Here is a 26,467-nt window from a genome sequence, read left to right as displayed (position 1 = left end):
TTTTACAAACCGTTCCTAGTAACCGCAGATGCGTCCGAGCATGGTGTGGGAGCAGTTTTAATGCAGGAAGGATTGGATCAAGAATTCTACCCTTTAGTGTTTCTCAGCAAGAAGCTGTCTGAGAGGGAAAGCAACTGGTCAGTCAGTGAAAAAGAATGTTACGTCATTATCTACGCTCTGGAAAAGCTATGCCCATGTGTTTGGGGACGGCATTTCCACCTGCAAACCGACCATGCTGCGCTACGGTGGCTTCATACTGCCACGGGAAATAACAAAAATCTTATTTGGTGGAGTTTAGCTCTCCAAGATTTTGATTTCAACATCCAACACATCTCAGGAGCTTCTAACAAAGTGGCTGATGCACTCTCCCTTGAAAGTTTCCCAGAATCAACTGGTTCAAATCGTCCTTGAGATGTGGAAAATATTGTTAGTCTTTATACAGTTAGTAGTATATTTAGAGGTGCATGTGTTTTATTAACTCTGTTTTCTCCTAGAGCTCCAGGAAGAAATCCCAGCCAGCGTTTTACCCTATCTGTGATTTGGGGTGTGTGTCATAAATATAAAGGGAAGGGTAAAACACCTTTAAAATCCCTCCTGGCTAGAGGAAAAACCCTTTCACCTGTAAAGGGTTAAGAAGCTAGGATAACCTTGCTGGCATCTGACCAAAATGACCAATGAGGAGACAAGATACTTTCAAAGCTGGAGGTGGGGAGAATCAAAGGCTCTCTCTGTCTGTGTGATGCATTTGCTGGGAACAGAAAGGAATGGAGTCTTAGAACTTAGTAAGTAATCCAGCTAGATATGCGTTAGATTCTGATTTCTTTAAATGGCTGAGAAAATAAACTGTGCTGAATGGAATGGATATTCCTGTTTTTGTGTCTTTTTGTAACTTAAGGTTTTGCCTAGAGGGATTCTCTATGTTTTGAATCTATTTACCATCCTGATTTTACAGACGTGATTCTTTTTACTTTTTCTTCTATTAAAATTCTTCTTTTAAGAAACTGAACGCTCTTTCATTGTTCTTAAGATCCAAGGGTTTGGGTCTGTGGTCACCTATGCAAATTGGTGAGGATTTTTATCAAACCTTCCCCAGGAAAGGGGGTGTAAGATTTGGGAAGATTTTGGGGGGGAAAGACGTTTCCAGACGGACTCGTTCCCAGTAACAGGTGTTAGATGTTTGGTGGTGGCACCGAAAGTCCAAGGGCAAAAGGTAAAATAGTTTGTACCTTGGGGAAGTTTTAACCTAAGCTGGTAAAAGTAAGCTTAGGAGATTTTCGTGCAGGTCCCCACATCTGTACCCTAGAGTTCAGAGTGGGGAAAGAACCTTGACACCATCAAACAACTGAACTCTGGCAAAGCCTCCGGAAAGGATGGCATCCCAGCAGAATTGTATAAAGTAGCCACCCCAAGGCCATCAAGGTGTTTCATGACAACTTGAGTAGCATTTGGGAGGAAGAAGAAATGCCACAAGGCTTCAAAGATGCTATTATTGTATCACTGTTCAAATATAAAGGCAGCAAAGCTGATTGTGGAAACTGCAGAAACATTGCTCTCCTCTGTACAGCAGGGAAAATACTAGCTTGCATTCTACCGAACAGACTCATTGCAAACATCACTGAGGAGAATCTTCCAGAAGCACAGTGTGGTTTCAGACCAGGTTGTAGTACTATGTGTAATGCCGACAGACCCCGGTCGTCAGCAGGAGGGATTGAACCTCTGGAGCTTAGTGCATGAGCCTCTACCGCATGAGCTAAAAGCCAACTGCCTGTTACCTAAGGCTGTAGAGAAGACTCGTTTAACTTTCTCTCTAAGTGGTCTCGGTGCCACTAGATGGGTCAGAACACCACACCCAGGAGGTGTGTGGGTTACATATGGACATGATCTTTGTCATAAGGCAGGTTCAGCAAAAATGTTCAGAGCAGAACATGTACTTGTATGCAGTTTTCATTGATTTGACCAAAGCTTTCGATGTGGTCAACAGAGGGGGATCTATGGGCTATTCTGCATAAACTGGCTGCCCAAAAAAGGTTGATACAAATCAACTATCTGTTCCATGACCACATGCCATTGCAAGTACTCGCCAGTGGTGACTTTTCCGATGCGTCTGAAATCTCAAATGGAGTGAAGCAAGGTTGCATACTTGTTTTTTGCGGGTCTCCTCAGTCATGCAACAAGATGACTTGGATCAGGTGATATACATCTGCTACCTACTCGATGGCTCCCTCTTTGAAAGACTCAGTGCTAAGACCAAGACACTGGAGAGGCTTTTCACTGAGGCCCTTTTTGCAGATGACTGTGCCTTGATGGCCCATAGACATGATGACCTTCAGATCATCATTGATAGATTTTCTGAAGCATCTCAGCTCTTTGGTCTCATCATCAGTCTCAGGAAGACCAAGGTCTTGTTCCAACCAGCACCTCATTCCAATGCCCCAGTGCCAGCCATCTTCATCCAAGGCACACAGTTGAAAAATGTGGAGCAGTTCAAGTATTTGGGCAGTACCATCTTGAGTAACGGTACCCTCAATAAGGAAATTTCCTCCAGAATTAGTCAAGCCACTTATGGAAAAGCTGCTAGGAAAAGGTGCATCTGATCAAAGGTAAACATACCTAGCCCAGACAGCACAGATCACAGCCCTCTAGGAAAAGGGGGCAAGGAAGCACTCAGTGCTAGGAGAGGGAAGTATCAGGTAACCCCAAAAAGGGAGCTGGATTTTCTGTATATGTACAGTCCTGGGGTTGAGAGACCACTCCCCAAAGGGCCAGCCAATGGGCAGGATCCCCCTGAACACCTATCTTGCCAGACCCTGAGGCATTAAAATTCCAGAAACATGATTAAATTAAGAGCCCGCACAGAGGGGAACACTGGAGGGAAAGAAAAGCCAGTGATTGATTACATGGAAGAAAGTCGAAGGACATCATGTGTAATGAACAAACTAACCTCAAACTGAACAGATGGCATGGTATCATAAAGATACTTGTAAACGCACATCTGTGATACAAATTTTGGTATTAATGTTAAGTTTTGGGGATAAGAATTTTGACACAGATGTTAAACCTTATGATAATGCTACTTTATAATTAATAACTGTAAACAGACTTAAAGCATACCACAACAGAGAAACCATAACAAACCTGGTTTGCTGGGTGAGGGGGGAAACTGAGGCACGCTGCCTCAAAGCCTTAATAGCTATTTCCTGAGGAGACTGAAACCAATGGGGCAAACCCAAACCCTAACGAAAATGGCCAGATCCCTCAAACTGACCCAGTATTATCCGAGGACAGGAAAACAGAAAATATGGGTAACGAACCACCAGTCTTAAGAAGGTCCCAGAGGTCTAATAAGGGTGTACTTCCTGTTAGACTTAGAGATAATGATGTTATTGGTTCTATGTAGTGTTTTAATGAATATTGTTATGTATAGTATGAAGAAGTAGATGTGAAATGTTAAATATGTTAAATGTTCTTTTGCTAATGGGTTTTTAATATAACATGATGTGGATATATGGTGTTAATATGGGGCCCGGATGTACTGGTGTGAATATTGTGGCTGTGGCAGAATTCTAGCAAGGGGGAATGTACGGGGACTGTTGCCCCCTTACTAACATTCAGTGGGGGTGTTTTGTTTGGCTAGCTCCCAGTACTAAAAGGGGAAGGGTAGATGGGAAATCAGGACCCTGAGATGGACAGCCCCCAGGAACAATGGGGAGAGGCCAATGCTGCAGGTCAGCCTGAATGACAGGGTGGGCAGGCTAATCAGGGAGTCAAGAGGCCAGGGAGGTCCCGTCCTCCGTGTCAGCTGGATTTGCCTGGGTCAGACAGAGTGGGGCCAAGCTAAGCAGAAAGCAGGGGCCCAAGTTGCGCTGGGGAGCAGAGCTGGGCCAGATCCAGAGGGACCAGAAAAGCAGCCCAGAGAGAGCAGACCCTGTCCTGGGAGCAGAGCTGCAGCCCCAAAGCCAGAGGCGCAGCCCAGAGAGAGCAGACTTGCCCTGGGAGCAGAGCTGCAGCAACCAGAGCCAGAGGGGCCAGAGAAGCAGCCCAGGGAGCTGGAGGCAGAGCAGCAGCACAGAGACCGAGTGGTGGGGCTGGAGCAGTCCGGAGCTGGGTGCGGTGAGCAGCTGGGGAGAGCGAGGGGGACCCTGGGCAGCGGGCCCTGCACAGGGAGACGCCTCAGCCAAGAGGCTCTGCAGGCCAGGCTTAGATCGTAACCCCGACGGGGGGGGGGGGGGGGCGTGACACTGGGCAGAAGGGTCCTGCCACTTCGAGCCTGAGAGCATGTGGCCACCACCAGAGCAAGTGTCCAACCCACAGCATCCCTGCAGCACAGCCAGGGCCGGAGCAGGGGGCCTGGGACTTAAAAGGAGCAGACTGTGAACTGCCTGGACAATCCAGAGACACCGTTTGTGATGTTCCCTGCCACAGAGCGGGGTGATGTGTTTCCTTTAACCTTTCCCATTTTTCCTTATTCCTTTTTAAACTAATTGTTGATTAAATAAATTGTATTTGCTTTAAATTGTATGTAATGATCAGTGGGTCAGGGAAGTGTCCAGTGCAGAGAGAGTACCCCGCAGTGGGGACACCCTAGCCCCTGTCGTAGGTGACCACAGTCGGGTTAGGGGGTTGAGCCCCCCAGGAATCCTGGGCCCAGCCTCGTTGGGGTTACGAGGCCTCTGCCAGACAGGAGAGTAGGGAGGAAGGCCTCCGGGTAAGGGAAGTGGGAGCGAGGACTCAGATCCTTCCACTAGCCCATTGCACCAGGGTAATGCAGAAGCCAGGAAAGCTCTCCACAAGAGCAGGGCCATTCCCCCGCTTACACATGGGCAGACAATACCATTAAAGTGGGAGTCAAATCTAGGCATTTCTGAGGAAGGAGGCAGAGATTCAGGTGCTGCGTCTGCTGTTGTTGGTGTGCGTACAAGCCCCTTTTCTTACCCGACAGAAGCATCGATCTCCTGTGTCACGGTGAAGCAGCAGCAGCAAACGAGGGGAAATTACCGTGGCCAGCAATGAAACTGACGGGCAAAAGGGTGTTTACATGCATGCCCTAGAGAGAGCACATATTTGTACTAAGTAAACAAAGGCTAACCTCCTCCTAATAGCAGCACCTTACCTGCGACTTGGACCACCACCACTAGCCATTTCCACACCGGAGTCCAGTTTAAATTAGCACCACTTTAAATTTGGTGAAACTGCTGAGAAGTTTGACATCATGAACATCTAGTAAGCAGTGTGTGCACATGTAAAAATGATGAAAGGGAGTATGGTCCAGTGCACAGGACAGAGGTCTACTCCCACCTCAGCAACTGACTTGCCCTGTAACATCATGCAAGTCACTTCTTATACTGTCCCTGATCAGCTTAGACTGTAAACTCTTGAGGGGCAAGGCTGGCTGAATGTTTGCCCAGTCCCCAGCATGAAGGGACCACAGCTGAGATCAGGACTCCAAGGTGGTACTGGTATGGAAACAAAAAGTCTTGGTGGTGCACAAGTGTCATTTGTAAAGTCACATGTGTACAAACAGCCAAAAAGGGCTGAGTACTTAAACTGAATGGTAACAGCCCATGAATCCCAGTGATTGAACCTGGTGATAGTCTGAACAAAAAGCTCCATAGGGGTGCTTAGTATCACACGGATTCAGACCGGCTAGATTACAGAATAAAATCCCAGGCATGTCACTACTGATTAGATACCCCATCTCTGAATAATCAGTTCATGCAGAGGCTGCTTCGCCTTCCCCCTTCTCTTAAATTGCAGACTGGTTTTAGCACTCAATACCCTTGCTCTACAACGGCATGGGGGCTTCAGCTCCCAGCTACTGCCCTGAGTCAATGAAGGTGCCTCATGGCAAGTCTGCTGCTTTGCTTCTCCTTGAACTCAAGGATCCTCAGTTTCTCCCCTGCAAGGATGGGTTAGGTACCACCCTGCAGGGTTCACAGCAGAGAGGATAGTTATATGGCAAAAGCAGAGGCTTGGCTCTGACATAAGCCTTCCATGGAGGAACTTGAGCAACTCAGTTTATGGACCTCATTAGCTACATTTCCTAAACACGGCTAGTTGTGCCCTAGCACTGGGAGGTAATGTGGCCTAGTGGTTACAGACCAGGCCTGGAGCCTCAGACTGTCTAGGTTTAAGCCCAGCTTGGCCCCTGGATGACCTGAGCCAAGTCATTTCCCCTCTGTGCATCCACTTAATAGTGTTTGAGATCTAGTGCTCTCAGATGCTCTGATGGTATTTTGATAAACACCCTGGAAATGCCTTTGAAGAGAGGGTTTCCCCCCTATGATTGTAAGCCAGCTGAGGGTTGAGCAGGGCAGCCTTGCCCTAACTTTACAAGACTAGGGTAGAAGAGGTTAAGTGCAGAAGTTGTCTGGCACCATCTCCTTTTGAGGAAGGTCCTGAAGGCATTTTTCAGTTGTTTCCCCAGCTACAGTAGAACCTCAGAGTTATGAGGACCAGAGCTACAAACTGACCAGTCAACTGCACACCTCATTTGGAATTATGCAAGCAGCAGAGGAAAAAAAAAAAGAGTAAAAATAAAAGGGAAAGTTCTGAAAAAAATTGACAAGCTATGGAACCTGTCTGTGCTGGTTTCATTTAAATTAAGATACTTAAAAGCAGTAGTTTTCTTCTGCACCATAAAGTTCCAAAGCTGTATTATAAAGTCAATGTTCAGTTGTAAACTTTTGAAAGAACCATAATGTTTTGTTCAGGGTTACAAACAACCTCCATTCCCGAGGTGTTCGTAATGGAGGTTCTACTGTATTCTCAACAGCAGTTCAGCTCCTGTGGTTGGAGCAGTGAGTCCTGCTGCAGGCCAGTTACTGGCATGTAAGCTCACTGAGCGGGGTTTAAATTAAAAAAGGTTTAACTAGTAGTCCCCTCCAACACTGTCAAATCCAGTCCAACTCTACCCTTAGAAAGCCTCTGTCAGAGCTACTTTCCCTAGATCAGCAAGGGGCCCCACCAATGCCTTTAAGAAAAAAAAAAAAAAACACACAAAAACCAACCCCATGTTAAAAGATTGTCCTTGAGTCTTTTAAACTCATGTTGGCTTGCCCCATATTAAGTCTATTCAGGAGCTAGAATATTCTAATCTCACTTGTGCTTTCCAGAATAGCAAAGAGGGTTTAGCAGGACTACACCTGCACTTGGACATTACCAGTGCTAAACTGGCTTGTTATTTTTTTTTTTTGTTAAAGGTTGGCTCAGTCTGACTAGTCTAAGTCCCTGACCTCCTCCTATGGGTCCTAACAAGGACTTGAGTTACTGGATCTATAGCTGAAGGAGCAAGCCAGCTCAGCAGTTAGATCACATTTTAAGCAGGTCAGAGCAAGTCAGTGAGCTAGAGCATTTTGAGCAGTTACTGGGACACCAGAAGGTTTTCTTGCTTGACATCCAGCATATGGAGTGTCCAGAGCATGGCCTCCCCAGGAAGGGGACATTCCCAGAGGTTGGTAGTGTCTTGGTTCCAGTACTAATAGGGTCTAGGATCAAGCCTGAGAGAAGCTCTTCCACAAGGAGTATTTGGAGACTTGCCCTGGCTCAGGCTAGTGAGGGAATATTGGTAGAGAAAGATGAAGTTTAGCTAGAAAGCAGCATGAGATATTCAAATGCAGCTTTCAACTTGCTGGTCCCCTTCCACCCCAGAAGCTCCCAGCCCAGCCATAAGTGACATGCACACACCAGCTGGATTTGTTAAGGTTTTACTTGGATTCATTCCACATCTGCATTAATGCTTGCACACTCCTGTTCTGCAGTAACCAGCCCCTCTGTGCAGGAGTCTGCAGCCCCCCTGGTTCTGAAACAGAGCTTCTTGTGATGGCTATTGTACAGGCAGAAACCCAGGGACACTACAGCAATTAGAGCAACTTCCAGCAGCAGGGCACCAACAGGAGGTGGCATCACACTTGGTTTCCCTCCTGCAAGAGGAAAGTGTCAAGATGCAGCTGGACATTGACAGCTTATTTCCCAAAGCCATCCATCCCTGCAACAATGGGCCATGTATCTTTTGGGAAACCCTTGGGTCAGGATGGGGTACAGGTGTGATGTTTGTGGGAGTTTAGTTATGTTGACAAGCCCATCATAATTGGGGTGGAAAGGACTAACTGCCCCTCACTGTGCTCAGGGAAGGCATCAAGCTAGTTATTTCTCCTCCCATTTTTGGCACCTCTGCCTCATAGAATTCTCAGGGGTGGCTCAGCTGGGCTTTAGACTAGCAAGCACCTGCTCTGACTTCCTTGGGGTTCTTTGCTCTTTAGAGAGGAGAAAGATTCCAGAGTGTACTAGGATTTAGAAGTTGGATTGAGGAGCTTGTGGGTGTCCAACTCCTCATGGAGAGGAGCTGTCTTCACCCAATGGCTCCCTTGGTTAAGGCAAGGCCAGTAGTGGGTGGGAAATCTGGAGGGGGTATGGCTGTAACTGCCCACACCTACCCACTGAGTAGACACTTCAGTTCTCTTGAGCAAGGCACCAGACAGTTCAAACTCTACTCCCCTCCCACTGGGCAACTGAGCTTTCTGGGGCTGTTGTACCAACTCCATTCCCTGCCTGTCAGGACTCCCCACTGTAGCTTGTCTGGTTGCTATGGAACACAGCTTCAACCCACGAGGGTAGTTACCTGTGTGACTCTGGATTGCAGGAAAGCCATTTGAGTCCCAGTCATAGCTTCCAGTCTTTGCAGCTAGTTTCTGCACCTTCAAGGGGCCAACAACAACAGCATGGACAAGTCCACCTTCCCTTGCAGAGCCTGGGGCAAATGGAGATGGGAAGCTTCAGACCCCTGGGGCAGCAAGTTATATGGGCCTGGCCCCACCTGCCATCACCCTGCCATGAGCCTCCCCCAGCCCCACCTGCCACCCCCAGAGCATCCCCTGCTGCTCTGTGCCCCTTCACCAGCTGCCACCAGCTACAGAAGAAGCAACACCAGCAGCAGAGGGAAGAGGCACACATGTGATGGCTGCTTCCCCCCTCCCCACCACAAAGGGAGGCAAGGGGGCTTCCTAAACCTGAGAGTCCTGTGGCCCCAGCCCCAGGGCAGCCTGCCTGCACCCCAGAGCTCTCCTCCCCAGTGCAATATAAGGAAACTGTTAGACACTTACTGTTTCTAGTACATATATAGGCTTACAAGCCATGTGTGGGGGTGGGAGGGACTTGGACCCCAAAATATTACAAATCTGCTGCCCCTCCCAAAAAAATACTGAACAATTTATCTCTTGCTTGGCCAGGAGCTTGTTTACAAAGCTGGCTCTGAAGAGCTCAGCATCTCCTACCTCTTCCCTTTGCTTGGGGGAGAGCCCCATTACCAGGTCTCTACTTCACTAGAGCGGAGATGCTGGAATACTGATGCCATGTGACAATGAAAGCCACCTTTGCACCACAGGAGAAGGGGCACCCCAAACCAAGCCTGCCAGACTTGGCCAAGTCTCCACTATCAGTAACAATGACCACACAGAACATCCTGCCCCATCCCCACACACTTTCCTTCTCAACAGAAGTAGTACCTTCCAGGTCTCTCTTGTGGCGAGAGGTTGTGGCTTGGCATAGGGAGTCGCAGCAGCTACAGCCAGAGCTCAGAGAGGGACTGTCCAGGAGTTCCCACCTGTTGGAGGAGAGTAGTACAAAGGTGACTCACCCCTGCTGATCAACATCTCAAAAGTTGAGGAATTACATGGGATTGTGAGGTCCCTAGGCTCAGTCCCCAGGCAGCTTCTAACTCATCTGGGCACTGAGGCTTTCAGGAGAGCTAGGGCAAGGTTGAGCATCTGCTTGCAACAGGACTGGTGTGAAGATCAGCAGTTCTGTCCTAAGTGAGAGGCGCAGAGCAGGAATGGATGGTAGAGCTGCCTGGGAGCATTGTCCCTTGCAGCAAGGAGAAGTTGGGAGTGGTTGTAAGATACAAGCATGGTGTTTTAGGCTACATCTACACTGATCAGGGTGAGAATCCAGCTATGTACGTATGCCCACTAACTCGATAAGCAGCAGCATGTGTATGAACAGCGCTACTATCCAGAGGACAAACCCCACCTGACTCCACGGGTATGCCCGTGTTACAGCTTTGCTATGCCAGCACTAGTGCCATTGTGTCTGGCTGGCCTGGGACTCAGCCCCCACGAGAGCTCGTGATGTGGCTGTAGCTCTAGAGACCCAGGTTTGCTTGGCCAGCTGCTGGTTTGCACCTGAACTTCAGCCAACCTTGAGTGTTCAGACAAAGTTCATGGACTCTGCAGCATACGGACTGGTCATTGGTCTGCCAAGGAAAGAAGTCCAGCACTGCATCCCATGGGGGCTATTAGTCCTGAGCATGCTAGAAACCCTGGTAAAGCTCACTACCCATCACAGAGGGAAGCAGGTAGAGATCATGTGAATTGCCTGGTGCCTTTCTCAAGGCAGGCCTGGATTTCCCCTCTACACTTAGTGCTTGGCCTGTTCTTTGTTAGAACAAATCTCACTACTGCAAGAGCAGCCTGTACGCCATGTTTCTAGGGGCCATGTTCCCACCCTCATGAAAGGGTTGTGGGGGGGGGGGGGGAACACTATGGCAGGACCTTTCTGTCCTGCTTTGAACCAAGTCACTTTGGCACAGCACTTGAAGCTAGGTAGTTTCCCTTGGTAGGTTTGCAAGGGAAACCAGCCTTTGCCACCATTCCCAATCTAATGGAGTTCACCTGAAGGCTTTTAGTGTTGTCCAGCTAGTCCCTCCCAGTTTGTTGGCTTTGCCATTATAGTCTCTCCACCAGTGAGGTAGGAGAAATAAGGGTAATGAAGAAGCAAGTGGTATGAGCTGAAGTTGCTTTGGACACTAGAGCCAAGTTTGTTGTCCACAAGAGAGTCTCCAGAGGACTGTTTGCAAGCATCTCTGCAGGTTGTTCCCTCCTGTATGGCACGTCACTGGGACATACCCATGTAGAACAACCAGATTCTGTTCTAGCTGGTTTAGTTTTAGAGAATTGCAATTCCTCCTTCTCCCCCAAGGGTCCTTACCTGTTGGTGTCCCTGTGAAATGAACAGGCCTTCCTTGTGGGATCCATGAGCACGCTGGGATCCCAGACCAGTACCTGGCAGTGGAGATAGATCTTGGGGGGTGGGAGGGGAGAGAAGAGAAGAAAGCAGATTGAGATTATCCCCACTGCCTATCAGGAAGAAACATCCTTCACTGGTGGTGGGGGAAGCTGTGGGGGGTGGTGTTCAGGAGAGGAGAAAGAGCCCTACTCAGTATAGCTGCTCTGCTCAAGTGCAGTCCAGATACCAGGAGTCCCATTACAAGTCCCCCACATGCTGCCTTTCAGAGATGCTCTGGTTTGTGGATGGGTCTGTCATGACCCCATGCTTGCTATGAAGAAGTTAGATGGGGCTTCCAGGCAGTTGCCTATTTGTAGCCCCTAAAATGCTGCATTCATAGAGGAATTAGGCATCTAAAGTAGCAGTTAAGTGCTTAAATCTCAGAAGCAGGCTTTACTAGGCTTCACAGAAGCCCCACTGGGCTGTCCAACCTATAGGGGCCTAACCTTGCTCAGGACCTAGATTTCTGGCCTAAGTTCCTTAGGTTTCCATCTCTGGGCATGCACACTGCAGCCCAATGCTGGGCATCCAGCCCTAGAACAATGACCTGGGGATGAGGTGGAGGACACAGACCTGCTTGTAGGGCCTAGTCTGGTAAGCTTGCTTAGCCCCTACCTACTTATTGGGCCCCTAGAGGCATCCTGCGTGAGACATCTGGGGAAGGAGGAGCTTCCCTCCATTTTTAGCCCAGCACTTGGGATTAGGAGGACCACTCCTCCTCTCCCCTCCCCCCCCACACCCCTGAGGGTAGAGGGGATTTGAACAGGGACCACCAGGCTTGTCTGAGAATCCCAAGCCCAGCTAGGTACTTCCCTGCAGATGGGATTTAGGTGCCTGTCTCCAAGAGAGGGATAGGTTTTTAGCAACCCCCTCCCAGTGGCTAATTTCAGCCAGGAGCTGCCTAGGGTGCTGGTTTTTGTGAATGCTATTCTGAGGTCTCCCCTCCCACAAACCATCCTTGTAGAGAGCCTGGGGGCCAATCAAGCTTTGTTAATTCCAGTGACTTTCTAGGAGCAGCAATGCTCAGCATCACCATGATGAAGCTTTGCGATACTAGCCTTGGGTGGCCAGAACATCCAGCTCTGGACTAACTAGGCCACTTCAATGTTAGTGAGAGTAACAAAGCAGCTGGTTGCATGGAATTTCTTTTGTGAAGGCCTGTTTGCTAGGAGCATAGCTGATGCCCTAGTTTGGAGGCAGGGCATGTCAGAGGCTAGATGCTGTCTGAAGGTGCCTTTCAGTGCTTAAGGCAGTGGTTCTCAACTCATGGCCTGCTGGTGGCCCAGTCAGCACACAGCTGCAGCCCATGTGACATCCTCAGGGCCATACATATGTTGTGTGGCTGCAGCCCACATAACAGAGCTGCATGTGCAGCCCATAATGGTAAATAAGCCAGTGGTTCTCAACCTAAGGGAAGCATGCTGGTAGGGGAGTTAAATTTCTAGGCTTCACAGAAGTACATGAGAGGTGGAGTCTCCTCAGGTACTGTTTGCTAGGTTGTTGGATGATAAGTTGAGATAACTGCAGTTCTTAATGCAGTTGTGTGCCAGTTTCCACAAGCTAGAGTCTAGCTGAAACTAAAGCCATGAAGTGTTAATGGTGTGGAGCCCTTCACCAACCCATCAGTGAAAAATGAGTTCTAGCTTGAGCCATCTGCAAGTTGCATTCAGAGTATGCAGGCATTGGACATTCCAGCCCTTGAAGGAAGCTGTACATCTAATTCAGATTCTTAGTTACTTACATCAGAGTCCACACCTACAAATTCAAAGGCCTGCAGGGAGAGCTGGATAGCTTCAGGGGTCTGTCTGGGCAGGAACTGGGAGTTTGCCACCTTACCATCCACAAGGCACCTGGAACAGGAAGACAGTTAAACTCACTGGTCCAGGGACTGTTAGAGATAGAAGAACTGTTTAACCCTAGGAGAGGCCTACTGCATTATTCTCTCTCCACTTGCAGTCAGTAGTTTAAGAGCTTCAAAGACCTACACCAAGTGTTACAGAGCAATATGAACATGAAGTTGCCCTAGCAACAGCAAAGGCTTTGGATATATCAACTAACACTAGTGCCAGTGTGTCCAATTCTTTAAGGGGCCATGTGGTTACCAGAGGCCAAGCCAGACATCTTCATTTACTATTGTCTCTTGGTAGTCTGTGGCTTAGTCGGATCAGCTGGAGTCAGAGACCAGCCTTTCTCCCCCAAATCTAGGATTTATGTAGGAGCCTTAAGAACCCAGCATGTTCCATTACAATGGAGTTGGGGCAGTCCCAGGAGCATGTTTCACACCTTACTCCACTTCAGACATTCAAGCACCCCAGAGCTATTGTCTCCTGGAGATAGTTACCCATGGTTTGCAATGATGCTATAGTTCCTCGGAGACTTGCTAAGTTCTGGGGTTGGGGTGGCAGTGCACTCATCTACAAAGATCTGCAGAGGCTGGTGGAAAGAACTCTTTACAGAAAACTCTATATGGATCTGAGAGCCTAGGAAGAAGATCTTGGAGTCTGATGGGGCACTGAAGTCCACTGCAAGAAAACAAGAGTTAGTCAAAGTGCATGGTACAGAATGCTGGTCTCAGAAGGAGACTCCAAGCACAGAGCCTTCTGCACATGCCTGCAGGTTTTGGGGAGGAAATGGGGAGGGGTGTGTTCCAATGGGTATTCTTGTGAACACATTACTGAAGCAAAGACTTGTGCCTCATGATTTTGTAGTTTCCTAGAAGCTGAGATGGCAATGGTGCCAAGAGCCTAAGACGCCATCTTAGAGAGGCAAAGTGAGTATTGAGGTGGAGGGAACTGGGTTGGATGTTGCCTGAAGCTGCAGGAGATGCAGTCAGGATGGGCTGTGTGGGAGATCAGCTGGCACTGCCCACCCCTTCCCCAGGTGTCTTACCATTCATTAGGGTCACCATGAACATTAGCACTCCAGAGGCAGACAGGTGGCCAGTCTCTGAAGAGATGTACATAGGAGTCAAGTGCCCTGCCCTAGGAGAGGCAGAAAAGGGTTACTCTACAGGGATCAGATTCTCATTCCCTCCCTAGGAAGAGGGAGTTCTCCCTGCTTGTATCAGGGAGTGCTAGGCCAGAGGCCATCTCAGCTGGACTGGAAAGCTGAAGTCACCCCAGCTCCATAGCTTACTTAACAGAGGCTGCTCTAGAGCTGGAGTGAAGCTGACCCTGGGCCACCCCTCATGTCCACAGGGGGCTTGCATATCCCAGGCTCACTTGCAGACAGTTTTTTGCAGGGTCAGCTCATGCTGGTGACCCCAACATGTGCTGCTGTGAAGACGTGGCACAGCCAGTCCCACAAGCATCACTAATATAGTTTGACTCCCACTGACGCCCCCAGGCTGTCCCCTCCCACTGAGTCATTTCTCATCCACCTTCATTAGCGCCATCTTCCAGGTGGAGTCTCATTTGGATTCCTGGGCTCTAGACCCCCATTGTATTGGCTCTAGCATGAGAGGTCCTCAACTCCCTGGGCTGAGGTCTTGAGTTTTAACCCCCTGCCCCCAAAATATCATTGGAATGCATCCTGACAGGAGGGGCAGCATAAGACCCTCCAGTCCATTCACAGTTCATAGAGGCTCCTAAACACTCCTATCTTGCACCCAAGACGAATGCTTTACTAGTTTGTTAGTCTAAGGTGTCACAAGTACTCCTTTTCTTTTTGCTGAAACCTGTTACTAGCACTAGTGTCCCTTTGTCAGCAGTACTCAGGGCTGCCTGCTACCCTTCCCACCTCATGCCAAGCTGCCTGGCTCCTGGGGGTATTTTAGGTTCTATGTTACTAGGGATATGAGCCAGGTTTACTAGATGGCAATAGCCAGGACAACTCATCCCACATGAGCTTGCTTTGCTCCAACCCTGTGATCAACATCCCTTTGACAGTTAGGGGTGCACATCACCCCCCCCCCCCCATCAGCTGGGTAGAGCCCTGTCTTGCAGCCCTGCTGCTTTTTATGGGGTCCTATTGCCCCTCAGTGAAGCCCATGAGAGTCTGGGAAATTTTAGCATCAGTCCCTTAGGGTGCTAGCATAAGCCAAGTGCTGGCAGCTTACTCATAGTCAGTGCAGTTGATCCTCTCAGTGAAGGAGGTGGTATAGCGTCTGCCTGTGCCAGGGGAAGGCCTGTAGACCAGGTCTGTGAAGTATTCAATCATGTTCCCAGATGTCTGGAGATGTGTGCATGTGGGGAGGGAAGAAATCAGAGAGGGTGGCAGTCAGCACTAGCATCAGTTACAGCTTCCTCCTGTAGCTCTTGGCCTAGCAAAGTGGGAGGGTTGGTTCATTGCTAAGGAAGTGAAACAGTATTTCTGTTCCTTGAGACAAGCAAGGGAGAGATGTTGCTCCACACTGCCTCCCCCCCAGCATTCCCTGGCAGGGCACCAGTCTGTTACTGGGAGTATTAAACTGGGAATATGGACAGAAGCCCAGCTAGGTAAGAGCCACTTGGGAGGGGCCTTTGCCATTTAGCATTTCTCCCCTCTGCCAGGGGGGCCAACATGCTGTTCAGGTAGTGGGCCAGGACCCAGCCTCCCCCCAGAACAGAGAATCAGGATCCAAATCCAAAGTAATAGGCCCTTGGGATATCCATTCACACAGCCATCCCTTCCCAGTTCAGCACATGAGGGGGGACACTCAGATCCCTCACCCAGCAGGAAGGCAGTTTGTTTTCACCCACACAGCCAGAGTACACGAAATGAGCCAGCTTGCAGGCATCCAAGCAGCAGACAGCACCTTACTGCACAGAACACAAGGCTGCGCCCCAGCTAAGGTTCTCTCACTCACCAGCCGAGAGAAGTCACAGTCCTTCAGGCGGTACTGGAAGTGCAGAAAGCCCTGTAGGTCGTTGATGGAGTAGAGGCAGCTGCCCAGGTGCACAAGTTGTGGATCCAGCAGGAGTCCATTTCCCAAGGGGTCTATCTTTACAGCCAGGTGGATGCTGGTTTTATTGCACTCGTAGAGCACAGAGTTAATGGGTGCTAGAGGAGAGTGAGCCGACTTGACATAACCCTCTGGGGAGGCACCCAGAGACAATCTTTCCCCCAGACCTCCTGTAATCCCACCAGGTGGCAGGCTCTCTGGACAAGAATGTCAGAGGAGTCCTCCTTGGGAGGAGCCATTGGCTTAGCTAGCAAAATGATCAGATAGCCAGCCCTTCAGAACCTTTGCTGTTACTAGAAAGGAGCCAGCACCTGGAGGTTTGACTGCCCAGGCTCTTTGACCCTCTAGCTAGAGGATCTGGCTTCAGTGCCATTATCTGTAAATAACAGATGAATTTCATGCTGTTGGTTCACTGTTGGCCTCACTCCCCTTGAGGATAGGGGTGTGTCACCATCCCGTGGTCACAAATGCCATTGTGCTTGTTACTTTATTAAAAAGAAGTCTTTTACCCCCACCCTACCCATCACCTGGGGACTTCCAGGGAAGTCTTAGAGCCTGTCCCTGCTGGTCAGGCTCCTTTAAGGAAAGGAAACCCTTCCTTGGTGCTCTGCAGCTGGAGAGCCCTTGGGCAAAATCATGGGTGCTCAGCAGCTAGCACCAACCAGTGGGTGGGAGGGAGAGGAACAGGGCAGAAGGAGGCAGAGCAAGGGTGGGGTGTGCTCAGAGTCCAGGGGAGGGGCAGAAGAGGGGGCCCTGGGGCCCCCACCCAGAAAGAAGAAAGTCAGCACCTGTGGGGTAAAGGGTTACAGCTGTTCAAGATGCTTCTGTAGCCAAGCATGAGACAGCACCAAGTTCTCATTAGCCTTCAAAGTGGCACTGCTGTAGCTACCAGAATTGGCTACAGCTGGTGGTGAAGAGCTAGTGTTAGATGTCACTCCCAGCACAAGCAGGAGCTCACTCTGCAAAAAGGAGCTGGCAAGCCGAGTCTCAGAAATAGCCTGCAGGCAGCTTTCAGGTTGGGTTACTGCATTTACAACCTTAATTGCAAAGGTCAAAGGAGCAGGGTCAAAGCAAAGGTCCCCCTTTAGAGAGCAGTCAGCGTTGGCAGCTCTAGTGAGCTTAGAACTAGAGTTAGGACATGGGAGGTTTCTTACAGAGCCAGCCCCTGGAGTCAAGTTATTGCCTGAGACTCAACTTCACTGGAGAGCGAAGTGATTTGGTTGCTGAGACAAGCTTTGAAACAGAAGGTTCAAAAGCTAGAGGGCAGATAACAAGTGTGTTTAAAAACAAAATACCCTTGATTTTTGAACACTGAAGTTGGTATCACTGAGTACTGGACCTTAGCTCAGAACCCCCATGGGGGGGGGGGGACGGGGACGGACAGACAGACAGACAGACTTATCACCACACACTTACCTCTCTGAGCAGCAAGAGCTGAGCTCCAGATAAGCACCCCCAGAAATGCTTTCCACAGCCCCATGATGCTAGTAACCCACACTCAGGTTAGCAGGAAGGCAACATACCTCTAGCTCCTGGGCAGAAGCTATATATACCCATCTAGTGATAGGCTACTGCTGTGATCAGAGCCACCTCCTTAACCTCCACAAGCAGCCCCAGCCAGGAGCCGCAGAATACAGCATTCAACTCAGGTGCTGGGCATTCTTCATCTTCCTCCCCATCAGGAGAGCCAGCTTTCAGACCCCCACAGACAAACCCAACTGTCTCCAGGCAAAAGGGCTGCTCAGCTAGTCCTAGGCCCAGAGAGCAGGCAGAAGTGTCACCTACAGATGTGGGCAGGGCTCTTGGCTGCTGTCCTATGCTTTTGCTATGCCTCATCCAAGTCAGTGGTAAGTTGGGCAGGTATCAAGGAGCAGGCTGCAGGACTGGGGCTGTGTGCTGTAAGTTCTTTGCACCAAGGACTGCACCTTCAGAAGTGTTTGTATAGCACCCAGCACAACAGGGCCTGATTCGGATGAGGGCCTCTGCGTGCTACTGCTAATTTATAATAAGGGCAGCAGTGTAGATGGAAGACTTTCATAGGAAAAGAAGAGGTGCGCTAAGAAGTGAGCTGTTTTCTCTCCTCTCCAGTGAGTTAGCACAGAGCTGCCACATGAGGAGGCACTGTCTTTTGGGTGACCCATAAAGCTGATGTCCTAACTGGTTGGAGTAATTAAAATCCCAGGGCACTTTCTGCAAAAGGAAGGTGGGGTCTAGCCATGTATCCACCCAGGTACCTGTATTCTGCTTCCCTGAAGTCATCCCTGCAGTGTCCCCTGGAGAGGACACTCTCATTCCCTGTCCTAAAATGACCCTGCTGTGAGCTATTAAACAGCTGCCACGGTTCAGTCCTGGGTCAGATGAATCCTGCAGCGTCTCCAGAGGGTGTTGGGCTGCAAAGCGGCCTAGAAGTGTCAGTTATCACCGGCTGCTGAGGGATGGGACCTTTGTGGTGGCTGTGCCAGCAGCTGCTTCACTTATATAAATCCTGCTACCTGCAGGTCCCCTACTTCTGCCAGCATCCTCGAGTGCTGTGCAAAGGCAATGCAGCTGCAAGGAAACCTGGGTTCATTGCAGGATCTTGGTGTTTTATTTGCTGCAAGGGGCACTTTTAGATGGTCCTGCACTTGCACACATGGTTAAAGGTAAGTGTGTGGACGTTTGTAGGATTAAGGCGTTGGCATCTGTACTGCTTCAGTGGCCCGGGCTCCATTCTGAATATGGGTCTATTCCTGGCTCTGCCGCTGGCTTGCTGGGTGAACTTGGCAAGTTATAGTCTTACCCTATGCCTCAGTTTCCCCATCTGTAGCATGTGGATGACAATACTGACCTGCCCTATCATAGAATAGCATCATAGAATATCAGGGTTGGAAGGGACCTCAGGAGGTCACCTAGTCCAACCCCCTGCTTGAAGCAGGACCAATCCCCAATTTTTGCCCCGGATCCCTAAACGGCCCCCTCAAGAATTGAACTCACCACCCTGGGTTTAGCAGAGCAATGCTCAAACCACTGAGCTATCCCTCCCCCACACTGTAATGTTCATGGGTGGAAAATGCACAAGCATGAATGTGATTCTTTCTCCGCACTCTGAGCGTCTGTGCAATGACTGGGTTAACTCAGTGCAACCCGTGTGTAGACACTCACTTCTGTTTCAGAGCGCCTGACTCACTGATTTCTTACTGAGTTAACCTAGGGCACTGTAGAGCTCTCTTAACCAGAAACAAAACTGTCTGCACCAGCGCGTTGCATTGATTTACCTGCATCAATTTCTAACCTGATTTAGTACGAGTGCCGTGTTCCCATGCAGGCAAGGCCAGATTAGGACACCACTCACTGAGCAGTGGCAGTTGCTGGAGAATCCCAGCAGGCCCTGCCAGTGAAGCATGCTGAAGAAGATTGCCAGAAGGGGAGTTGGGTAGGTTCTCCCGCATAGGCAAGCGCTGGGGACCCCCAGCAGTGAGTCAGAAAGGCTGCCTGAGAATGGATCCAGGAATCTGGCATCAGCAGGGGGAATTGCTGGGGGACTGCAGTGGGGCGGCAATGGCAGGAAGAGTCAGGGAGGGGGAAACTCATCTGGGAAAGCCCTTTCCAGCAGGAGTAGCCAGCGACAGCTGCTCAGGATCCAGGAATAAGGCTGTGCCCACCTGCTCTCCATCTGCCCTCCTGGGATTTCCTCTCAAGAGGTCAGGCCTGAGCAGAGGAGGTCAGAAGGGGGGAAATGAAATCAATCTGCCCTCTGCAATCAATGGAGGCAGACTTGTCCCTTGGGCCAGGTCCCCCTATCTCCTGAGGCTGCTGCCCCAGGAGTCTCCATATCCATTGCTAATGGGGCCAAGACCCCCCTGCCAGCTCCCGGGGGAGAAGAAAGAGACCACAACAAGAACAGCTGAACAGTTCATATATTAAAAACTGTCAAATATACAGTATAATTGTCATACAAAATGATCATTTTATTCCCTGTCTTTCCAAGCAGAGCAGGACGTTAGACACCCTCCCACCAAGGAGTATCGATGGCACCCAACGGCTACAGCCGGGAGAGGAAGGAGGCCGTTTGACAGCAAGGTCTGGGGTTACCTTCCGCTTTAAAACATGCGGGCGGTGCACAAGGACCACAGATCCCCGCCTGCGCGGCTCCTTCTGCATCTGAGCATCTTCAAAGACAGAGCAGGGCGTGCTGGCACTGCCATCCCATAGGCCACCCCGAGGATGCGGCATCGTACTCTGCTCCACTATATGCCAGTTAGGGGTTGCCCTTAGGCTCCCGCCGCAGCCCTGGAGACGGTGCTGAGAACTAAGGACTGGGGCAGGGCTGACGGGGCACATGACCAGCTGCTGCCTCCTGGAGTCCACTCACAGGGGAGAGACAGGGACCAGCCTTCCCACAAGCTGCCTGTTCTCACTCTAACATATCCCCCAAGCCCTGTCTGTGAGGCAAGTCTCTCTCTTGTGCAGCCCTGTGAACCTGGGGCCTATGCTCCAAGCAGGTGTCTTTGGGGGTGGGGGCATCACCCCGGCTCTCATCTTCCAGCCACCTGCAACCAGCTCCTCTGCTGATGCCACACGCCACCGCACCCCAATCCCCACCGTGCCCCCTCTGGAGCACCCTGGGCTGCAGATTCAGCAGAGGACCCCTTTGCCAGCAGCCGCATATGGGCTGCGGGGGGAGAAGCCTTTAGCGCTTTCCCTGCTCTCACTGGGCCTCCTGTCACTCCACGAACTGCTGCCCCTGGGTGTGAACCGAGTGGCATATGGCCACCCCAGCTCCCCCAAGGCCATGGGAGGCTGAGTCCATGGGATGGGGGCGGAGGGCCCTGGGCTGCAAATGCAGGACAGGCAAGTTCTCCCCTGCTGGAAATTCCTGGTGTTGCTGGGGGGCGGCTGGAATCTTGTCCCCCTCCCCTACTGCCAGGGAGTCTCCGGCTGCTGCATTCCCAGAGTCCAAGCTCATGGTGGCAGGTGGGCCATAAAGCTGGGGGATTCAGTGCCAAGCGGGGACTCCCCCAACCCTTCCCCTCTTCAAACAGTGCTCCCTGAAAGGTCTGCCCTCAGTCTGCTCTCGCCACCCTCCCTCCTTGCCTCTGTGCAGCTGGGTTGCTTCCATCCCTTTCCAGGCCTGGTGCTTTGGTTACTCCCTGTGTAGCCCGATGAACTGTGCCTCCTAGCTGCACAGCCCTGGGGCCCCTCCCTGCTCGCTGGCTCCCTCCTAACACATCCATGATGGCTGCTGCTCAGCCCAGTGCCTCCCAGGCTGATCGCCCTCATACTAAACACCCTGGTTGGGTCCCCTTGCCCTTCGGCTTTGTCCCATTCTCCTGAAGAGAGGTGCAGTGGCTGCAGGGCTAGCGGGGGGCTCATTGTGAGGGGTCACAAGCATGGCAGCTGTTGGGAGCTTGTCTCCTGTTCCCTCTTCCCCTCTGGACTCCCCACCCCAGCCAAGCCTCAAAGCAAGAAGAGAAAGCAGGGAACATGCTGTCCTGCCCCCTCAGCCTCTCTCCCAAGCCCTCCTGTACCCCCACCAGTTCTCACCAGGTCTCGTGGCTCACACCCAGCCTCCCCTCTAGGGAGGGGCACCATGGGACCCTCGAACTGGTGGTGTGGGGGCAGGAAGAGAACACACTCTGCTCTGCTGGGAGCCAACCAGCCATGGTCCAACAGGAAGCTTGGAGCACTGAGCCCATGGTGGCTCAGGGAATGATAAACACATGGCGACTGGAGCTATGGGTTACAGTGGAAACCTACCATCCAGTATCCAGCCGTAGGCATGAGACCCTGCAGCAAAGGATCTGACAGTGGCCAGGTTCATGCAGTGAAACCTCCACAGGCAACAGCTGCTGGAGGCTGGGATTTGGTTGGCAGACACCCTGAAAAGACTCTTTTGTTTTCCTTTGAACCTGCCAGGCTGGTTAGAAATTCAAGGACCACAAACAAACCCACAGAAGGCTTGTGTAGTGGGGTTTTTATACATGCCTGAAACTCAAGTGTTGATGCTGCTTCAAACAATATAGTCATTTTTCTGGCTGCTAGTCAATAATGTGTTATAAGGACCCATGGTCAACTACAGACTGTCTGAGCTCATTGAACACCATAAAAACACGTACATGGAGGTTGAGTTAGGTGCAGCTTGAGCTGGTAATATCTACCACTTGGAGTAGTATGAATCATGCATAGCCTGTTCAAAATCAGTGCTATGGGAGAACTAGTTTGATTAAATGTGACACATTGGCCGTCTTAATGTATTTAAGGACCGCTGCCTTGGTTGTTATTTCCCATATATGGACTGGTCTGAGTCAGTGCAGGCTGAAGACTGTTGTGGCCAACTAAGCCCTCTGATGCAGATAAAAACCAGCATGTAGACACATATTGACTTTCACACACAGACTGTATGTGGTCTACATGGAACTGACAGTCTCTAGGCCAGTGTGAATCAGTGCAAATGGCTGTCTCTAGAATGGACAGAGAGTACTGAGTATTGTCTGGTATATCAGCCATAGTGTGACTTGTGCAGCTCTAAACAGATATGCAGGCAAACAGGCTGGTCAGATTCACACATACTGAGTGAAATATGCACGCAGATCCCCATACACCCGATAACAGGTTGGTCTCTCTCTCTCTCTCTCTCTCTCTCTCACACACACACACACACAGTAATACATCCATCTCTTACATCCCCTACACAAGATCTGGATATTCACTGTACGGTATTGTACACAGCCACCACATGTCAACCATGCACAGATTCCTGTATGTACACCCTGCACACACTGAAATACACACAGTGACATAGTGACACACCTAGAGAGACCAATGTTTGTTGCAGAGTACTGTTACACTGTGTATTTGTTGTGTGAACAGATCAATCTCTCACACACAGAGAGAATCCTGTAATGTAACAGGCTAAGGCTCCCCCCGCAACCACCAGCAAATATACTGACCACACCCCCATTAATACCAGTGTTCACTGTCATGTACTATTTACACACACACAGAGTAATGTGTGGTTCACAAGCGCACTCACACCCAGAATATACAGTATAACATATCTGACATACCTCCCAACCCCGAGATTCCTTCGCACATTGCAATGCATTGCACACACATTCTTGCAGCTGGAGTAAAGCACACACATTAAAGCATACACCCATCAGTGTGCAGCACACAAAACCAGTCATCAGTACAAACAAACACACACACTTGCAACTCCATATCTTGTCTCCTGTTTACGCTGTGACAGGTATACTGCTATTAACATGAGTGAGGTACCCAGGCTGGGATCCCACTGCCACAGACGGTGCCCCCATTACTTTCAAAAAGAAGCAAGAAGAAAACACATTGTGAAAAGCAATATTCCCTGTTGGAGCCTCAAGTCAGTTCTGCGTGTCATGTCCTGCATCCAGCCAACAGACATAAGGAAGAAACGAAAATGAAAGCACTTGGTTCTCCTCTTGGGTGAGGATGAGGGCAGCGGAGGGGAGGGAGTTGGGAACAGCTGCAGTTCACATGTTACCACTTTAAGAACTCCCGCACGTGGCTCCAGAGCTTGGTGATCCAGAGGTTGACTCCCAGGTCAGTCAGGTACTGGATCTCAGGCGTCAGCATCTTGCGGCACAGCTTCCGGTGCTTCTTGTTGATCTTCTTCTTCAAATTGTAACCCAGGATGGACTTCTGGCCCAACGGCTGCCATGGCTGCATGGAGGACTCCTGGATGGCGTTGGCATCCACAGGGCGCCCTCCATCGATGCAGATGCTCTTCATCTTCTCATTCTCCCGGTGCAGCTCGGCCACATCCCTGGCCATTCGCTCCCACCCATAGGCCTCCACCTTGCGCCAGAAGGTGGCATTGAAGTAGCGGTAGAGCTTGGTGTCAATGAGGTTCCAATAGGTGGCCTTCTCATAGAGCTCACCTGTCAGCTTGGAGACAGTGGAGTCCTTGCGGGCATTGAGCTTGAAGTAGAGGACGTCCTCCAGCTCCCAGCACAGCAGGTCCTTCAGGAGCACTAGGGACTCATCAAAGTACTCCAACAGCATGACCAGATGGAAATGTTGGTTGATCTCCTGGATGTACTGGTCCACCAAGGGGCTGTTGGCATTCATGTTGTTGTCATAGCCCAGGTCAAAGAAGAGCAGGTTCTGGAGGTAGTGAGCGTTGAACCCGTTAGGGTCATAGTAGTGCCATGGGTCACGGAGGAATTCTGCCAGCTTGTCCTCGCCTTGCAGCTTCCAGGTGAGGGGGATGATGCGCCCAAAGTAGTGGAAGGAGGACTCGAAGAGGTAGGCAGGGTCACGCAGCACTGTCAGAAAGATGGTGTCAGCCGGCAGTAGCTTGCGCACCTCCTGGTACTGGAAGCGCATGTGGTTGCAGATGATGTTGAAGCACATGCCGGGCTGGTAGTCCTGGACCTGGCTGCGTTCGAAGTAGGAGGGGTAGTAGAAGTCATTGCGGCCATTGGGGAAGGCGAACTTGAGGCGGTGCTTCTCACCGAAGCGGAAGAGTATGTTTAGGATGGTGCTGCTGGCTGTCTTGTGTGTCTTCATGAACATGATGTCCAGCTTGGGCAGACACCCTTGCCCCAGGGGACTGTGGGTGCTGTTCACCACACCTGGCACCCTGGCCTGGGCAGGATAGGAGGAGCAGGAGTAAGGGATAGGAATGCTGGAGGAAAGGAAAGAACAGGCACATCGGTGAGGGCTGGATCTCTGCGCTGGCCTTGCTCATCCACCAGGATCCCCAGTGACTAGCCACGAGGACCCTGCAGAAAAGAGCCATTCCTTTCCAAGGGAGTCTGGTTCTGGGGAAAGATGCTGGCTCAAGGGCTCTGGGCACTGGAGCCCTCTCTTGATCCCCTGAATGGGTACAGCACAGACAGCCACATGGCAGGTTCCCCAAGGACCAGCTGTGGGGTGGAGAGGAGACCAGACTCTGTCTAGCTATTTTGACAGAGCCTTTTCCGTCAGTACCTGGGCTAGGTCCATGGCCCATTCAGTGCTCAGCCTCTCTGCTATCATTGCCAGCAAGAGTGCCAATGAGTGCAGGGGTGATGTGCACACCTTCCCAGCAGGAACTACCCTGACATCACTGTAAGTAACCTTGGCCTCTGCACAGCCATCAGCTGGGAGCTGCTTTAGTCACTATGGGGGCGGGGGGGATGCGCAAAAGGAGTTAGGCTCCTAACTTCCAATCCACCCCGCTGTCCTGGGCTCGACTAGAAACAATGGCTGGGGTGAAACTGGGATTTAACTGGGAATTGGTCCTGCTTTGAGCAGGGGGTTGGACTAGATGACCTTCTGGGGTCCCTTCCAACCCTGATATTCTATGATTCTATGATTCTATGAAAGGCTCCACGCTCCATTCCCAACCCCTGAGCCAACCAATCCCCAGGAGCCAGCATCCTTTGGTACGAATGCAGTGAACCAAACTCTGCCATCAATTGCCACTGATCTGAAGTCACAATTTGGCCCCAAGGTTTGAAAGCAAGTTCGTCCTTTCAGAGAATCATGGCAGCCTGAGGCCAGCACTTGTCAGGAACAGTGGGGTAAACTGCAAAGTCAGTGAGGATTTCACTAGAGTTACTATGGATTTACACCAGGGTGACACAGACTGGAATCCAGCCCCTTCCCTTCACTCTGTTGCTGAGGTGCTTTTCTGGCTGGATTGCGGGACCTTTGGCACTTGCAATAACTGAAGCTGTTGGATTTTGTCTCCTCTCCCCTTCACCAGATTAAATCTGTATGTGGCAGCAAACACCCGCTCATCAAGTCTGATCTTCCCTATTCTGAATCTATCTATTGATCTATGTAAAGAGTTTTATTCTGCTGCCCATCACTGTAGTATCTGAACACCTTCCACATAAAATCACTAGCAATAGCAAAGTCCCTGGTGGACTTATTAGCGTCTCTGAAACCACTCCTTGGAGAAGTCGTTTTTTAAAGTGGGGAAAGCCCCACTGATCCCTGCTGCCAGGAGGGGTGGCGGGGGTACACAGGGTCAGCCTAAACCTCGCCCTCCCCCTGCATCGATTAAGAGGTGGGAGCCAGGCTGTCTCTCATTGGAGAGGGCATGTTCCTTAGTCTTCAACACGGCCCCATATTGGCTCTAATGCTGCAATAGTGCAGCCCTTATTGTCCCACCTCTGTGCAGTCCCCTCCCTTTACCCCAAGGAAAAGGAGGAGTTTGTCCCTGTGAATCGGCAGGAGCCTGGAGGTTTCACTGCTCTGCCATTTCTGCACTGCCAATTGTCCTTTCCCTTCTCATTAGAGACACAGAGCATTTGGCCAGAGTGCAGAGAGCTGCCTGAGGAACGGCTTCTAGGTTGGCGATAGCTCAGGCTCAGTGTGAGAAGCCCAGGGACTGGGGAGGACATTGGGACCGAAGGCTGCAGTGGACGGGGCTATCGTTACACTGGGCTGTGTACAATTGGGTGGCTGTTCCCATGTGCAATGAGACTGGTGTGTCTCAGCCCAGTTCTAACACACGCGTCCCCATCACAAACACCTCCATCATGACTGGCACCCACTGGCCTCTTGTCAGCAGCC

General features: G+C 50.6%; 2 protein-coding genes across 4 annotated transcripts in view; both read right to left on the bottom strand.

The window, feature by feature from the left end:
- Nucleotides 1–7,713: 7,713 nt before the first annotated feature.
- Nucleotides 7,714–17,420, bottom strand: LOC140898855 (zona pellucida sperm-binding protein 3-like). Its single transcript, XM_073313378.1, has 10 exons — nt 17,357–17,420; nt 15,845–16,038; nt 15,116–15,228; nt 13,948–14,039; nt 13,400–13,580; nt 12,800–12,908; nt 10,981–11,072; nt 9,501–9,598; nt 8,618–8,746; nt 7,714–7,919 (listed from the first exon to the last, which is right to left on the bottom strand). Exons 1-10 carry the CDS (start codon nt 17,418–17,420, stop codon nt 7,714–7,716), a joined length of 1,278 nt encoding a protein of 425 aa, XP_073169479.1.
- Nucleotides 17,421–19,818: 2,398 nt separating this feature from the next.
- The window catches only part of GAL3ST1 (galactose-3-O-sulfotransferase 1), a 41,239-nt gene continuing 34,590 nt past the window's right edge, over nt 19,819–26,467 (bottom strand). For all 3 annotated transcript variants that reach the window (XM_073312934.1, XM_073312935.1, XM_073312936.1), the window contains one exon: nt 19,819–24,587. In XM_073312934.1, the coding sequence (XP_073169035.1) occupies nt 23,438–24,587 (1,150 nt within the window). In that variant the 3' untranslated portion in view covers nt 19,819–23,437. The remainder of the gene's footprint in view (nt 24,588–26,467) is intronic.

Source organism: Lepidochelys kempii, chromosome 15, assembly GCF_965140265.1.
Source record: "Lepidochelys kempii isolate rLepKem1 chromosome 15, rLepKem1.hap2, whole genome shotgun sequence".
In the NCBI taxonomy this organism is placed as follows: domain Eukaryota; kingdom Metazoa; phylum Chordata; order Testudines; family Cheloniidae; genus Lepidochelys; species Lepidochelys kempii.
This window is presented reverse-complemented; position numbering and strand designations above follow the sequence as displayed.